The sequence below is a fragment of the Temnothorax curvispinosus genome, unplaced genomic scaffold, assembly GCF_003070985.1.
Source record: "Temnothorax curvispinosus isolate PA1 unplaced genomic scaffold, ASM307098v1 QBEX01000377.1, whole genome shotgun sequence".
In the NCBI taxonomy this organism is placed as follows: Eukaryota; Metazoa; Arthropoda; class Insecta; order Hymenoptera; family Formicidae; genus Temnothorax; species Temnothorax curvispinosus.
The window spans coordinates 16890-35256 of record NW_020210157.1 but is presented as its reverse complement, the minus strand read 5'-3'; the positions used below and the strand labels follow the sequence as shown (position 1 = coordinate 35256).

General features: G+C 42.3%; 2 protein-coding genes across 2 annotated transcripts; one reads left to right on the top strand and one right to left on the bottom strand.

Moving 5' to 3' along the window:
- Positions 1-405: 405 nt before the first annotated feature.
- Positions 406-939, top strand: LOC112453932 (matrix metalloproteinase-2-like). Its single transcript, XM_025014981.1, has one exon. It carries the CDS (start codon positions 406-408, stop codon positions 937-939), a length of 534 nt encoding a protein of 177 aa, XP_024870749.1.
- Positions 940-17361: 16422 nt separating this feature from the next.
- On the bottom strand, positions 17362-17877 carry LOC112453922. The gene has a single exon (XM_025014970.1). It carries the CDS (start codon positions 17875-17877, stop codon positions 17362-17364), a length of 516 nt encoding a protein of 171 aa, XP_024870738.1.
- Positions 17878-18367: the final 490 nt, after the last annotated feature.

The following is an 18367-nucleotide window of genomic DNA, read 5'->3' as shown; positions in this document are numbered from 1 at the left end:
CTATACAGTTCACAGTAGGTACCAGCCTAGATTATATTTTTCCTATACTGTCTTAAAAAACAACGCTCAATCTAAGACATCTGTGAAATTGGCAATTCAAGCTACAACGTCGAATATGCACATACTAGTATGGGACTTTTTTTACTGTTCTCATATTTCCTTGTTAGTATGGTAAATTTATTTACCTTTAGGTTACAAGATGTATCTGATCAAACTATTACTTTTCTATTGTCATATATTAATTTCCGGTTGAATACGCGTATATCTTACCGGTACGTAGCAAATCTAGTAAATTTTATTATGAGTATTCTACATTATTCGAGAAAAATTTTCTGCGTGTACACGCTAACGCACAAGATTGGTCACGCTTTAGGCTTGGTGCACAGCCCCCGCGAAGATTCGGTGATGTACGCAATTGTGCCTGATAATACATTCCTCGTTCAACTCAGTCTAGAAGACGTTCTTTCCATTCAACACCTGTACGGCGCTAAAAAAGACACTAAATTTCCAAAATTAATAACCAATACACCGACGACTACCACAACGACGATGACGACGACTACGAAAGACGTCGAGACGGATCTGTGCATTTTGCGAAACGTGGATACCGTACTGATAATGAACGGTCGATTGCACATCTCGCACGAACGGTACATGTGGTCGATCGATATAGACGGAAAAACTTACAAGAAACCCTTGCTATTGACGGACTACATGAAATTTTTTCCTAAGAATTTCACGCGTCTAACGGCAGGGTATCAGGCGCCCTCGGGCAATATCGTGCTGTTCGCGGGCAATATGAGCTACATGATCACTTATCCGCGTGTAACGCTAGTGTCAACTTGGCCGAGACCTGACACAGATCTCGGAATTCCCGATGCAAACGCGAAGATCAACGCCGTGCTGAACACGAACGAAGGACATCATGTACAACGATAATTTGGTGGGCAAGATAGACGATTGTTCAATGAATATCGTTAAGTTCTACCACATTGACATGATATTTCCGGGAATACCTTACAGCGTATCGTCGGCCTTTCGATACATCGACGACTGCGGACGGCGCAGGATCTAAAATCGCGCTAGGCGCTGCTCTCCACGCTGCGCTACGCGCTCCGCTCTTCTCTTTTACTCCGTGTGGTCGATCTACAAACCTCCGGCGTCCAGCTTTTTCGTGGGGGGGGGGGGAAACCCTGAAACACGCATATTTCCGTGGCTTGCCTTTTGACCGCGCGGCCCGCTGCTAAACGTGGGTAACACACTACAGAACCCTATACCGCCTACTGTCCGCCGGAGTTACCGAGTGCCACACGCAGTAGTAGTCACGGTCAGGGAGGAGGGTCGCCCGCCGTGTCGTCTCTCGCGCGCTCGGATAGTCTACTCGCTCGTCGCGCGGTGTCTCCTCTCTCGGTTCGCGCGCGTGCACCGTACACCGGATCCTGCGGGTCTCACATCGCAATATACCGTCGCGTCGCGTCGCGTCGCGTCGCGTTCAAATCTCGCGTTCGTCTTCGCCCTCGTCGACGTCACGCGCGCGACAGATCGTCGTTTCGAGACGAAACGTGAGCGCGCGTGCGCGCGCGTGCGGGGGGCCGCCCGGTGTTAGAATCCCGTGCGGCGACGTGTGTAAAAAGGCGGCAACCGCGGAGCGCCCGGAGGTAACGTATATCTCTCTCGCGCGGAGAAAACAACGCCGCGCCGCGCGCGGGTCGTGGCAACGCCGCCGCCGTGCCGTCGCGCACCGTGTGCATCACGCGCCGCGCGTCTTTTCGCCGTGATACGCCGGAACACCCGCGCGAAGGTGTGCGAGCGGCGCAACGGTGAATAGTGCTCGCGTCGTGGCGCCCGTCGTCGTCATCTTCGTCGTCGGGCGTCATTGTGGTCGTTGCTCTCTCTCTCTCTCTCTTTCTCTCTCTCTCTTCCTCCCCCCCCTCCACCCCTTGATACCTCAATGAACTCGGAGAGAATGTAAACGTGGTTCTGTCAGTGAACATCGTCGTCGTCGATCGGTGATCATCGGTTGTGTGTCGAAACAGTGAAGTAGAACCCGGGACGTCTTTCTCGAAAGCGTCACGTCGCGTCGCGTCGCGCCGTGTGCCCCCGCGTGTGCACCGGATGTGAAGGAGAGTGGACAGAGAGCGACTTTGCGCAGCGGATCTCCCCGAGAAGAGGTAACTCACGGATCGTGTCTCGATGCGGCACTCTCGGCTGCCAGGCCTCGCGAACAACGCGACGCTCTAGGTATTTCTCCTCTCCCCCTCTCTCTCTCTCGCCGAGATAACCTCGCCAGTTGTTGACACCGCGTTGCGGAGGTCAAACCACGTGCCCGAGCGTAAGCTCCCGTCGCCTGTGACATGCGGGATTGACGAGAGGAGTCTCTCGCTCCTAACACCCCGAGCTGGTGCGCCCAGAGTACACCTGTGTTATCCAGGACGTCCGAGGTGGAGTGTCGCCGCGACGATGATGAGGAAGCACGCGCAGCCGGGCCCAGCCGTCGCCGTCGTCGCCGTCGTACGAGTCCTACTACCGCAAACGTTACCCGCCGCCGCCGCCGAGCACTGCTGACAACGCACGTCCGCAACAGTTTGAATTTTGAGCGTCGGGCCGCCGCCGGTTTCGTCTCCGAACGACGCCGTTCTCGCGTGTGGTGCGTGTATGTGTGAGTCTCGGAGAATACAGAAGACGAGACAACAAAAGGAAAAGGATCCCGCGAAGAGAGACCTACGGAAAGAAAACGGAGAGAGTGACAGAGCGAGAGAGAGGGATCGGCAAGCGGAGAGCGGAAGCGGAACAGGCCGACGGGCCGGCGATTGTCGAAACCGAGTGGCGTCGGTCCGCGCGAGTGACGGCGCATTCCGACGGTAATCTATACTTCATCAGTAAAAACCAATTCTACAAATTCAACGAATTCACGAAAACCATAACGACATCCAGCAAATTTGATCTGGGGATCTTTGGTATTACCTGCCCGAGAGAGGGACTGATGATCCAACTGCAAGATCTATTGAGTCGATTCGTTCAAATTGACGCGAGGGAGACGTCGAATAGAAAAGAGGAAGAATAGAACGATTCGACGTAACCCTCCCTTTTTGCGTGCCGCTCTTGAGAATATTAATGAAAGGAGAGTAATCGTAATTTATTTTTTCAAACTATCTTTTGCCTCGACTTCTCTCAAACGACTCATTCTCGTGTGATCAGTCAACCGCACCGCGACAACGGAAAAAAACATAAAGAGAGAGATGTGCTCGACGTTACACGCCCCGTATTTTGAACAGCGCCAATCCGACGACAATCTCGAGAACGGTGTCGGTAGCGCGAAAAAAAGAAGAAGAAGAGTCAACGAACAATCGACGGAATTAGAAACTCCGTTCGGGGCAACGTCGACTCCTGGAAAAACACGTAGTGAGTTTGCGACGATCCCATATCGCTTGCTTACGATCTAAGAATAATGTTTTTTATCTCTCGCGAGAACGACGAATTTTTACAGTCGAAGTGTCTTCGCGGAAAATAAGATCGCCGTCAAGTTCTGCCGACAAAATCGAAGCGTCTTCGCGGAAAATAATATCGCCGTCGAGTTCCGCAGCCTTCAAGTGAAGTTGAAGAAACCCATCTACGCCGATATGTGAATATTTTTGAGTAAAAATAATGATATTTTTGTTTTTACTTTCTCCAATTTTTTGTTTATACTCAAAATTACATGTTATCAAATTAACCTACAGTGTTTTCGTGCAATGTTACATGAGGTAAACACCGTGTTCTAGTTAATTTCTACCTTATGGAGTTCTGTCGGAGGTCGGAGTGAGGAAGCGGAACGCATAGGGAATGTAGTAAGCGGTGGGCGAGGGGATGGCGTCGGCAGAGGAGCAGCGGACACGCGCGAGACGCGTGATCGCGACTACTTTCCTTCCTAGGGTGGAAAGTGAGGCGGTGCCCCTCTGCCGACGCCATCCCCTCGCCCACTGCTTACGGCATTCCACTTCTTCATCCCGCCCCCCGACAGGCACTCCGTGAGTCAGAACCCTCACAGCTATCCTACTGGCATACCATACGCGTTATCTACCGCGTAATCACTCTGTCGAACCTGGCTATATCACGTTTCATGTTCTCGTACGCATCTTCGTACTTGATATGATAAATTAGACTATTGGTGTTGGTGTACATAATTCTACACATGTCGCGGTACAGGGGAGACATGTACTCGTGGTGTAATTCGTATAGGCACACCTTCGACATGTCGAGGATGCACATGCCGACGTAGATCGGTTTGTCGAATTTTACCTGGAGTTTGCGCAGTTCAACGGCTACCAAATTTTCCGAAAACACGCTCCTGCTGTGGAAATTTGGTCGCGCGATCATTGCCCTCACGGCGTATCGTTTGTCCCATTTTGTCAATAATTTTACGTCAACGTGATTGCGTACATTTTCCATCGTTTTCCCGAAAACAGCATTATTCATCAATTTGTATAAATTTTTCTTGAACTCATTTTTGGCCAGTGTTCTAAATTTTGTATTGAGTTCAATGTAAGTGCGGAGCCACGCAGATTGAGCGAATTGCAATACGCCATGTATCTTTGTGACGCAAAGGCCGTGGTGCGTGCACTGCTGCAGGTTGCGATAATGGATGACATAACGCTTCTTATCGTACAGCGTGGCGAAAAGTTTGTCCTGCCATGCCGTTTGTCGGGCGGTTTATCGCGCGTCGGACAGAACGGTAGATCAGCGTGCGCGTCGTGTTTATTCTGCGGATACTCTAGATCGACCTCGAGAATATAACCCGTAGGCAAATCCGAAGCAATCGCACTAAAGTCGAAATTCGAAACGTCTTCGACCTATCGAAAATCTGCATAGTGCAGTGGCTGACACATCGCCCAGCCGTACAAGTTATTTACATCGAAATACATCAGGTACGATGACGGTTTCGATGGATCGTACGACTGTATGTACTTGTTGTTGGCCCGCGCGTATCTGTTTGAACATTGATTCAGGCCACCGCGAATATTGCGTTCGATAAACATGACCATGTCAATGTCAGTGAGCAGTTCAAAATTGACACGCGTATGTTTCAACATGGCGTCCCACATAAAACCTGGTAAAGTGTAGTAGTACGCGGGATCAAGTCCATAACTGGCGATACAACTGTCGCGGAAATTTTTAAAAACGTCGGCCAATAACAAGACATTAGTTTTGAGGTATAGATCGCTGTATTCGCCCAGGGTTCGAACGGAGAATCGCTGCCAAACGTTTGCGGCGTGCGCGTAATCGCTCTCGGATACGGTGTCACCGGTCAAAAAACTGTAAAATGAATCGCGCGGTGATAAACACGAGTCTTCCAGCTTGTTCACGCAATCCACGTATTTGTATAAAAAGACACCTTTTTGCGTCAATAATTCGAAATCGTGGTCGGATAACGCGAAAAATTTGGAACGTCTAATTTTTAATTTATTATTATCGAGGAAGGATGCCAATTTTACGAGACTCATGCTAAGAAATTTGTACGAATCGACGAATCTTAACTTTATGTCGCTTCGCGAATTTGATCTTTCGGCGGTATCTTTAACGTGTTTTGTGAATGAGATGTACTTTTCTTTTATTATCGGTAGTACATCGATCGAGCCTGCAAACGCGGTAGCTATCTCCGTGATAATAAAATGCGCATTGTAGCTCGATAAATTGTGGAAAATTACGGAAATGTAGTGAGAATCTTTATAATTTAGGTTGCAGTTTGAATGTGCGGGACCTCTATAACGACCGGTCAGGTGACAATGATCGCGTACGCGATTATCATTCGGCGCGAACGTTTTTTTGCAAATGTATCAGTCTGTCGCGCTGTGAAATGTCTCCCACTCGTCTCGCGTTAAATTTACCATGCAAACATTATCGGACAAGATAGTCTTTACGCAATGCGCCAGTCTTTTGAGATCCTCGGCGAACCACGCGACGCAATCATTATCGTGACGAAATCAATACGCTGATAACGTTTCATCATACGAGCACTGTAGTATCCTATACTAAATACCCGATGATGTTGATAAGCGTATGACGCGTGTTCCGTCTCCAGTTGTGCCTTCCTCAGTGCACGCACTCCAAGTCGGCGTATACGACATATGGAAGTCGCTCTTTCCTGCTGTGATTCTTGAAGCTAAGCCACTTGTCGTCCTCGCTCGGTAGTCGGATGGCACAGTTGTTTACCTCTCGGCAGTCTGCCGTGTGAGACTGCAACTTATTGCTCGAACTAAAATAATGTAAACATTTGCAAAAAAACACAATTTTTGTAAATTTTTTATACAAGAAAATATATAATATTTTATATATTATTAAAAGAAGTATAGGTACTTACCGATCGTAAAAGTACTTTTTGTGTCTTTTCTTATTAATTTGCGAGTTCACGAGACGCGATAAATGCTTGACCCACGCGAAATGTCCCACATTGTCGTCTCGTGGGTCCTGCACGTACAGCAGATTCACGTGTTTATCACTCTTCCGGTCGGTAAGCCGTATTAGAAGAACGTTTGACGTCTTCTGTCCCTCGATGGTATACACATTGATAGATATATCGTTTAATCGTCCGAACTTTTTAATCATTAGAAATTCAGTGTTTTGTAAATTCAGTACTGTTGTATAATGAGGGTATGAGAATTCCCGTTCTAAATGTCTTTCGACCAGATGTAAGACGGCGACACTGACCACGCAAAACACGCATTGTCCATAAATTGCACATTGATCACCGCTTTCTTTGTTTTAATTTTTTGAGACAATTTCAGGTGACACCCTGCGCGTAACGAATAGTACCTGTTGACGTTCACCGTCAAATTGAGGATTCGCGACAACGCCCATCCACTGTCGCGTTCCTGGAACTTCTCGAGGGACGCTAATGTGGGTTCAATAACGTGTCGCTCGTACTACTCGCGCAAGTTTGATGTACGACAGAGTTCTTTGTTTTTTTGTGTTCAGACTCTTATTGGCACGTTTATCGCCCGCCACAAACTCCCTGTTGAACGCGGTGTTCACTTTGACACAGTTATGTGTTTTTATAATGTCTTGCACTTGCTCGAGCACTACGCTGCAGGCATCTTCCAAAAACTGTCGCGGTTCTATATAGTCTGCATTAATTACCGCGCCGGTCATTATACGCGTTTCGAACGCGACACTGATCTCTCGCAAAACGAGTTTTGCCGCGCGCGTGTCGCCACTGCTACCGGTGTCCGCATAATTACCACCGCTATGGATAAAATGTTTTTCCAATCGTGTCTTCGCACCCTCGAGTTGCGCGATTTTGAAAAATTCACCCAAGGTAGCGACTTGGTGGGATAGCTCCAATAGATTGTGTTCGGTTTCCTCGAATTGTTCCATGTTTTATCTATTTTGCACTATTTTTTTATTAAATTGTTTCACAGAGTTTTTTTACAGAGCATTTGCACGTGATAATGTTCAACCACAGAATAATAAAGAAACCGCAATACTTTTTGACCGATGTATCGCTGCACATATGCTCTCAAATCATACTACTACGGCTTGACGCGCTTCATCCCTCGTTATATACCCTTTGCTCTCTCTCTCTCGCTCCAATTGAATCTTAAAAGATCATTTATCACACCCTCTTTTCCTAGAAAAATATATTTATGGCGCCCGCGAAACATGTTTCGACAGGTTCGATGCGTCATCGATAAAACATGCTCCTACACGTTTGCTATCGAGTTAGTCTTACCATTATACGCCGCCTAGCGGACCCCCACGCGGACCTCGCGGCGCGAACGCGGGCCGCCACGCGGACCCCCCACGCTCTACTTGTGCACGTAAGTCATACACGTGAGTCATCCCGGTGATGTCATCGTAAGTCATACACGTAGTATGTTAAGGTCACCCCGCCCCCTTTCTCCGCGTAATCCGATACTCCCTGTAATCCGATACCCTTGACTTGTAATCTGATACCCCCCCTCCCCCGCTCACCCCCGCGTTATCCGATACCCCCTTGCCTTGCCCCGCTCACCTCCCCGCACGTTATCCGATACCTCCTTCCCTTTCTCACCCCCCTCGGAGCTCCCGGGTTAGAATCGGCCTAGTATAACTACTTTCTTACGGCTTTACGATTACAACTAAAACATTGTTACGTGCAATGGCCTTGATACCATAATATAGCTAAATATAACTGAGGCTTCCATTATTTGTATAAGGTCTAAATTACTTAAAGCAAGTTAAAAATTGATATGTAACAAAGGCTCATAAGATTAATAATCAATCGAAGAAAAGGAGCGTCATACATTCATTAAAGCTTGTATAAAGCATAATTTGATTCCTTTGCATCTTAGATTTTTTTCGGTTACGTCTGTACATTTATACCAGAATAATTATAGAAACAGATTAAAAAGGTCTAACCTTTTACATATCAAACGGGTCATGCGTTTAGAGTTGCGAAACGTTTATAAACATTCGTACTAACTACCTGTCAATTGTTCCTGGTTAATTAACTTCCAAATTATAACTGTTACAGTATGTCCACCCCGAACTCAACAGTTTCACCATTGCGTTAATTTTAGTTGCGTCATGTTTATTGTAATATTCGTTGCATTTTACTTTCTCCGATTTTGACTTAAGTTTCTTTGTAATATTTGTAACGTCTAATTACCGATTTGACTTAAGTTTTTGCGACACCGAAGATGGTCCGATAAAAGTCCGAAACGTTTGTTATTATATGAATTAATACAGAACTTTTAACACTAACACCTTGTTACGGCTCGACGCTCCTTTTCTTCAATTGATTAAAAATTGATACTTATTAAACAACCAATTGTTTGTCTCTAAAGGCCATTAAATTATGTTATGCTACAATATCATTTTGTATGCAATAATTTAAATATCATTGAAATAGAGTGAAAGAAAAAAAAGTATTAAGAATATGGATTGTTTACTTCCAAAATATTAAAAATATAAAAGTTTATGTTTTCGTTAAAGTGCGTTTTTTTCTATTTTTAGAATTTTTAATTTATGCTTAGAAATTACAAAAATTGCAAAAATCACAAAAATAGTATAACTGATTGATGGTATAAATTCATATTCGTTCTATTAATCTCAAATAGAAGAATGTACATTTTTCGTAAAAGGACACGGCATTGGACGACGATTATATATTCTGCCAGAATATCGTACAGAAGGCATACATTTTTCATTAAAAGCATGGGAACCCGACCAGCCGGATTCCATAACGTTTGTGTTCACTGCCGATGACGGATTAAAATCTCGTTACATTCTTAAGATTGGAGCTTTAGATAATGAAAAAGTACTTCTTTATTATCAATCGGAAGAAAAGGGTAATTTAAAATTATGTTGTAAGAATGAAAAAATTTTAAAAATTAATCTCTCTCTCTCTCTCTCTTTTTCTCTCTCTCTTAATCATTTATTAGACATAATTTTGGTGAAGAAGAAAACATTACCGCATTTATTATATCTTGGCAAGTGGAGTAGCTTTGTTATTCGCATACCCCGAGGACATGTTCTCCTTTATTATGAAGGAGCATCAAATCCGCTATTCGAATGGAAACATCCTGAACCAGACAAAGCATTCTTACCAATCTATTACTACTATAATAGTGAGAAAGGACACGCGATAGGAGTTGCTTTCGATTGTGCTTCAAGTATATTTTGCTATCCAAAATAAGAACTTGTAATTACTTTTAAAATCTTTTTTCGTTATCTTTTGTTCAATTATTATGCAGGATGCCATATAGAGAATACACAAACCGATCGCTATACTAGAATATTACCATTATCGACGTGGTCCAAAGAAGAAATAGTCAGACCTAATAAACTAATGTTGATGATCCGTGCCAAAGGTGTCATTCTAATACCATTACTTTTAATGCCTGCCACACCAGGGTGAGTAAAAATATTTATTTCACAAATCTTGTTTTCTTATTTATAACGTATTATATTTTACAGATTTTATGTGCTTACACTAGGCGAACGAGGTCAATGGATATATTTTCTAAAAAATACATATCCTAGAGTAAGAGTTTATCACAAACAGAAAGCACCTAAGTTTATATTTAATACGAATTTCTGGACAAATATTACTATAAAGTAATCTAATTGAGTATACATTTATATTTTATTGAATATAATTTAAATGTGTAACTGAAATAATTTATGGTTTTCTACGATTTCACCGAGAAGATGGTCTGAAAATATAATCCAAGTATTTTGCAATGAAACAAACGTCTTTTATTATGTGCATCGTCAACCGTTCATCTTTTATTTCTTCTCCCTCGCCGTGGATCCGAAAGGTTGGGCCACTTGGAGTGCGAATTGTATACCATCAGGTATTAACCAAAAGAGAGTATGAAAAAGATTGAGTTTTAGAAATAAACCCTCTAGCAAAAAGCTTTATTCTAAATAATATTTATAGATCTAATGATGTTTATACATTAATATTATTTATTTATTAATGATTTTTATTAATATTTATTTATTATAAAGTACAAAAAGCAATAATCACTATTACATCGTGCTCTAACTGTTTTAATTGTATTTTATTGTTCAGTCATTTAATTGTGTACAGATATAGATGGACCTCCTTTAGATGGCGGATGGTCAGAATGGGGACCATGGACGTGTAGTGCTAGTTGCAACGGTGGCATAGGAACTAGAAGACGATATTGTAATTCACCGGAGCCTAATGTACGAGGAGAACCTTGTATAGGACCCAGTAGCATGACAGGTCGTTGCAATACGATTCTTTGTGGCGACATAACTGACGGTATGCCGACGTGGACCATTATTTACTTATAATACTAATATTTAATAGCGTTCTTATTTTTCTACAATTTAATGGAATATTTTGTTTTAGAATCCTATCTAAAAAAAAGGCATGTAAAGTCGATATTTGAATCTATCGAAGTTATGTTGTCGCTTTTCCGCGATGCCGATTGGTTCTCTCGCTGCGCTTACTTCATGAGTAGCTGTCATCGTATATTTTGACAGTTGTGTGTAATGTTAAACCTAAATAGCGCGCGAAAAGCGCGCGTTTGTGTGTGATGTCTAGTATATAAAAAAATTATTTTACTAAATTTTTCTGAACATGAAGGAATATACAGGATGTCTAATATATGTAGGGTAGGTAATCCAACAATCAACCGTGTAAATTTCAGAGACTTATATCTCTCTTAATTATTGAGTTGAAGATTTGTGTTTTTGCGTACAGTTCATGAATTTAGTTGGCTACATACTGTATAAGATGACTCATAAGTTATTTTTAAAGTTTAGCCACAATTTTGACTTTTTTAAAACAATGTCAAATAGTTTATTATGTACACAATGAACCTAGACATTTTTTACAATAAACCACATGCTTTATACTGTGAATTGTTAGTGTTATTTTAGTTTTACTATGTTTTAAAATGTTTATTTAGGAAAGAGATAATTATAAAACATGATAAATAAGGTTAGGATAGTATGACTTCAAATTAAAGCTCTAACTTAATTATGTTATGTTTTTATTATTTGAAACTTACAATCAAAATTATTATTTTTAATCAGACTTTTTCTCACTTAGATTATTATTTATTGTAGCAACTAGTCAGTTTAATAAGACTTATAACACAGATATAATATAACTATAGTAAAAAACAGAATGGTTCATTGTAAACCATATAACATTTTTTACGATAATCTTCAAAAAATACGGTAAAATAATGCAACAAAAGAAAGTTGCTTACAAAATTATAAAGCCAAATATACACACAAAATTATAAAATAATAAAAAAATGATAGATATAACAACAAAAACATGAAAAATACGTAAAACTTATAAAAAAAACTTTGTAACCTAAAAAGCGCAAAATGTGGCCACAAACAGCCGTCTTTCGCGCGATTTGCCGGCCGATTGGGGAGCCGAAAAAGGGTTCAAATGCGAGTCGTTGCATGACAACAAGTAAAATCTGGCAACATTACATTTATAAAATATCGCAATGGTTCATAGTGTACTACTGGTTCATTGTTGGACTACCTACCCTATATAAAATGCAAAAAAATTATGCAATTTGCAATATGCAACTACATGTCCTTTATAAAAAGCAACAATGTATTTTCTTTATATCAATTGATTCATCTTATTATTCTGTATATAAAAATGTCAGGTGTAGTTACCAAAAAATGAATAGTTTACGAGATATTTTATATTTTACGAGATATTTTATATTTTATGTCAAAATGTGCCAGAACAGAATATGAAATATCTCATAAACTAGTAATTTTTTTTATAACTCTACCTTAATATTTTTATATATAGAATAATTGGAAGATTCATATTATGCAAAAAAATCATATAATTCTATTTGAAAAATGAACGCGTGGTTGCCACGCGCGTTAGAAGTGAAACTTCTGAAGGCAAGGCTTTGCCATAACTTTTCTGAAATTAATACAAAAACAATACAACGGAATTACCCGAGAAAAAATAATTTTGACTAATTATATATAATCATATATTATTGTTTATATGATCAGATCCGAAAATTGGCCAGGTCTGACCATGCATACAAAATCATATAGACGGTCATATCTATTCATATTTGGCCATTAAAATGTAAAAATATAAAATTTATTTTTCTCGTTAAAAATTATTTTATTGCCGAAAATCTTTATTATGTGCAAGCTTAATTAATTAAATTTATATTGTACTTGGAAAATTTGCTGACCACCGCTAGATTTGAACTTGGAACAGTTGGAACCCCTGGATCTTGAGTCAAGTCACCTTACGTACTGTGCTACAACGTTAATTAATAAAGACGTTTCGTATTGTACTACATATGTTACACTTATTGTTAGCAGATGTACGGAAGGTGTCAGACATAGATACTGTATAGTTTTCTAACAATATAATTTAATTCTACAAAAATATAACAAATAATTAGATTAAAAATTATATTTTTCTGTAGTTTTTTCCGTAGTAGTAGATTGTTTTGTGTGCCGCTGATTGATATTGGAACATGTGTTTTACCTGAGTTCATGCACTCGGTTCTTCTTGGGATAGTAAAACAACTTATTAAATTGTGGTTTAATAAAAAAGGTCCTTGGAATATTAAAAAAAAAGAGTAAAAATATTGATAATTTTATCACAAGTATACGACCACTTCAATCATTTTATCGATTATCAAGACCTTTAACATATTATTAATTTTATAATGCATCCAAAAATTACAATTTTTGGTTATTTTATTCTCTTATAGCTCTTATTGATCATTTGCCTAATGAATATTTTCAGCACTGGATGATGTTAGTTATAGCATTGTTTAATTTACTTCAAAATCAAATTACACAGTTTGATCTTAAACAATCAGATATTTTACTTAAATTATTTGTAAAACAATTTGAAAAACTGTACGGTAACAGAGAATTAACGTGTAATACTCATCAACTTATACATTTGACACTATGCGCCGAAAGATGGGGTCCATTATGGTCAGCTTTTCCTTCGAGAATTATAACGGATTTATTGCAAAATGTGTGCATGGTAATAAACATTTGGGTCAAGAAATTGTCAATAATCTAGTTATTGCTCAAGGAGTACTAATTTTGAAAAGTCCGTGCCATTGAACGGGAACGTAATGCTAATAATGTAATGTACAATGGAATATGAGATCACAAAGCTATGAGCTTTTAGGTAAATACATAACAAATATAGAATTCAATAATATTGAACGTCATTTGCTTACATACGAAGGTTTTGATATATATATCATATAGTCATACATGAATTCATATACAGTCAGGTATGAGTCAGACTTGATTAGGTCTAATCATATATGAATCTGTACCTACTCATACGAATTAGGGTATATTAGTCATATCAGCATAGAAATGGTCAGATCTAAATACGTACAATTATATATGGATATATATCCAGTTATATATAACATATAGTCAGGTGCGAGTTCATATTAGCCAGTCATGATTAAATAGAATCATACATAGATTTAAATATAGTCATATATGAATTCATATACAGTCTGGTATGAGTCAGGCTTGATTAGGTCTAATCATATATGAATCTGTACCTACTCATACGAATTAGAATATATTAGTCATATCAGCATGGGAATGGTCAGATCTAATCATATAGGTATGGATCCATATGTAATCATACAAGGAGCAAGATGTAAATATACATGATCATAAATATACTCATATATATTCATTTATGATTCTATACATAATCATATACAATTATATATGATTAGTCAAAATTATTTTTTCTCGGGTAGTCACTCCAAGCCGCCTGCAACTCGAAAATATAGTGTTACACGTAGTTCTCACTATATCCGTCTCGCCAGTGCCGCATGCCTGATCGAATGTTCGTGACGCGTTTTTGAGTCGCAAAATCGAATTTACTTACCGATCCAAAAGGAGTTTCACTTTGTACGCTTGTTGGTCAAATTTTTGTGACACTATTTCGTGTCGCACAATCGAATTTACTACCGTGCCAAAGAAATTTCATTTTGTACGTCTATTGGTCAAATTTTCGTTACACTTTTCGTGTCGTGAAATTCGTGTCGCATAATCAAACTTACTACCGTGCCAGGGCAGAAGAAGGACCGTCTCGCCAACGCCGTACGCCTATTGGTCAAATTTTCGTTACACTTTTCGTGTCGCTTTTCCGTGTCGCATAATCAAACTTACTACCGTGCCAGGCCAGAAGAAGAACCGTCTCGCCAACGCCGTACGCCTATTGGTCAAATTTTTGTTACACTTTTCGCGAATCGAACTCATTATCGTGCCTAAAAAAGTTTCACTTCAAAAATGGCGATCGAGGACTTTCATGTAATCTTAAAAAATCGATTTTTTTGAAAATTTGTTTTATCATTATTTATCCTTCTTGATATCCTATAACTTTTGTTTAATATATATGTTTTTTCATCTATATGGATAAAACAAATGTCCGGACTGACTGACTGACTCATTGATGCCCAACCCCTAAACATAGAAACATGAAATTCGGGGAGTATATTTCTTCCACGACGAAAGCACATTAAAAAGGGATTTTTAGAAATTTGACTCCCAAGAGGGTGAAAAGAAGTAAAAAGTGTTTTTACGGATTCTGCTTGATGAGAGGCCTGAGAGCCTGATGAGATATTGACTTGGTTTTTGCTTACAAAGATTACCCATACAAATGTTGAAAACGTAATTCAGGATTCTAAATACCGTAGCGAAACACTGGTATCAAGCTAGTCTTCCATATTTTTCGATATTTGTCTAAAGTAATTAAAATGGGATTCCTTGTATATATGTAATTATATATTTTTCGTAATTATTTTTATACCATATAAGAGAAATGTTATATCCTGTGAACTCTACTATTTTTCTTTCCAATTTTCCTATCACTATTTCCTATTTTTTTTTTTATATTTGTTTACGTGACTAAACAAGATCGAGAAATCAAGAGGAAACTTCCACAAACAAACAAGACATATGCGATTGCGTTTTTATAAACTTTGTTTGATCTACGACTATAAACCTGGCTATATGGCGCTGTAACCGTTATAAGCACATAACGGAAATTTCTATTTGTTTGAACCGACAATAAAGATATAAGACTATGCGTTGTCTGTTAATACAAAAACAAAGTCGCGAGATAAACCAGACCCAGAACTCTATAAATAAAAAGAAATCGGCGATAATAAAAAAATGGATGAGTCACTGGAAGATAGCTTGAATCCCCAAAGTAGGACGGTGGAGGCCTTACGACGAGACTCGCCAATGGATAGACGAAAACTCAAATCCCGGGTGAAAAACACACAGAACAAAAAGCTGAGATTTAAAACCTTTATTAGACATCCATGTAACTTCTCATGGATGTCTACTGGACATCCATAGTTCCGCATTACCTCCATTTAATCTGTATTAGACGTATTGATAGATATATATTTTAGACGTCATATAGATCAATCATAGATGTTTCATGGAGCTTCGATAGATAATCAAAATATGTTAACTAAACTTTTTATAGATTCTTTACGAATATGCGCCTTGTTTACCCTTATGGCAAAATACATTCAACTTTTGGTGTTAACCGTAAAAAAGAACACCAAAAAAACCCTTAACCCTCAGGGTACGGACTGGGTTAGCGTAACCTGAGCAAATTTTTAAAGTAGCGCCATTTTAAAGGAAGTGAATGAGGGGGGTCCGTACCGGATGGGGAAAAATCTTTGAGGTAGCTACTATGTGAGCGCCAAGGGGCAGCGTCAGTCTACGCTTGGTGCTCAAGTTATACGATTTTGAAAATTAAACTCGGGTAGTCTACACCCAGTCCGTACGAAACGTTATAAAATCCGTGTTTTTCAAACAAAAAAAATTTGTGTTTTTCGAGTATTTGCTGCAGCAGAGTATTCTCTGGTATGTATAATTTACTATTTTTAACATACTTTTGTGCATTCTAACCTTTTTTTTTTTTTTTTACGCTGGAGAAATCTTTTACCACCGGGTCCGGCGGAAAAAGCCGGACAACCAGTCACGACGCCCGATCAGGGAGCGCCCGCAGCAACCAGTCGCGGACCCTAAGGTCCGGTCAGGGATGTTACGCAGCGGGCAACCAGTCACGAGCGCCGATCGGGGATTCACGTCCCGCCCCCGCGGAAACTCGGTGACCCCCCTTTCGGGGGGAAGACCCCCCACCCCCGGGGTGGGGCGGGGGAGTGCCGGATTCTACGGCCGCGCCCGTTCGATAAAGCGTGCGCGGCCATAGCCTACCGACTAAAACTCCAGCGAGTCGACCCTCCTTCGCGCTATATGGGGGAGCCCTGGGAAACGCAATGATTACAGCCGCAAGCTCCCCCACGCGTTCGCTTCTAGCGAGAAATCTAACTTGTGGCGGTTGAGTGGTCGCTGCACTGGACCGTCACCCCTCCCTCCGGGGTTGCCATTACCGAGGCAATGGCAGCGGACGAGAGACGACCCCGGTCTCTCGCCCGCCCCCCGGGCGAGAAGAGGAGGAGAGCGGCGTGCCGCGTCTCCTCTCCCCCCTCGCGCCCCTCTAGGGGGTAAGCGGGCGCCGCCCCACGGTTGACGAGACCCGTCGGGGCCCCGCCACCGCGAGTCCGGCACCCTGCCTTCGCGGACCGAGAGGAGCGCCCGTGGCGGAAACTCCGTGGAGAATCCGCCCGAGCCCCCCCACGCTCCCTCCACCGACTTCTCGGCGCCGGCAACTTTGGGAGGGGGGAGTGCCTCCACCTCCGTAGAGGTTTCGGAGACACGCCCCCTCCCACCCGACACCCACTCCCACTTTTTTCTAACGCGCCGCTTGACGGCGCCGGGGCTAATTGCCCCGTTGTTGTTCTCCTGTCGAAGGGTGACGGATCTTTTCTACGATCCGCCCCCTCAATCACTGTCCGATTGAGGAGGGGCGGCTTCTCCCCTCCTCACCCGCTCATCCGCCTCCTTCTTTCGCAAGACCGCGCTAGCAAAGAAGGTGAAAGCTCTCCAATTATCTCTCCCTTCCTCTCCCGGCCTGACCAATTTGGCCACGACTGCCGGGAGGGAGAGATGCCCTCCTAACTGTGCCCGGAGGGCACGGCGCTCTTTTGTCCATTCCGGACAGATCTCCAGAGTATGTTGCGCCGTGTCCGCTCCCTCCGGGCAATACCAGCAGCACGTGGTGCGCTCCTTCCCAATACTGTGCAGATATTTGCCGAAGCAACCGTGCCCCGACAGGATCTGCACAGCGTGGAAAGTCAAGTCGTGTGACTTGACACCTTCCACCCACTCCTCGAATACTGGCCGGACAGCCTCGGCGACTCTCCTTCCGTGCTTGTGCTTGTGGCGGGGGTCCGCCACCCAATCCTTCCATCTGACCCTCAATGCCGCCGTGGCTTGGGCTCTCAGCGCCACCCTCATTTGCGGGGTAATTACCCCCACCCTGCCGCGGATCACGTGTACGCTATCATACACTTCCGCGTACGATCGCGCGAGCAGGTGGACTGGGGGAATACCCGCGAGAATGGTCGCCCCCACGTGGGCGACGGTCCTGTATGCCCTCGCCACCCTGAGGGCGATCACGCGTTGCGCGCGTTCCAACTTGGCCCTCAGAGTGCGCGAGCTCTCCGCCTTGGCTCACTACACGGGCGCGGCGTACATAAGGATGGAATGGACCGTCGCCGTGTAGAAGCAACGCACTCGACCTCCAGCCCCCTCCCCCGAGGTTTGGCAGTAGCCTGGACAGGTTGTTTGCGACCTGCCCGGCCCTCGGGGCTACGCTGTCGACGTGCGCGCCAAAGTCCCTTTCCGTATCCAGCCACATACCCAGATATTTCATCTGAGGAGTGGTCGGGATCTTCGCTTCTCCCACGCAGAGGCTGAGTCCCGCAGGCGGTGGCCCCTGTTTTAT

Coding starts and splice junctions, on each gene's coding strand:
- LOC112453932 (XM_025014981.1), top strand. CDS start 406: ATGTACGCAATTGTGCCTGATAATACATTCCTCGTTCAACTCAGTCTA.
- LOC112453922 (XM_025014970.1), bottom strand. CDS start 17,877: ATGAGGGTGGCGCTGAGAGCCCAAGCCACGGCGGCATTGAGGGTCAGA.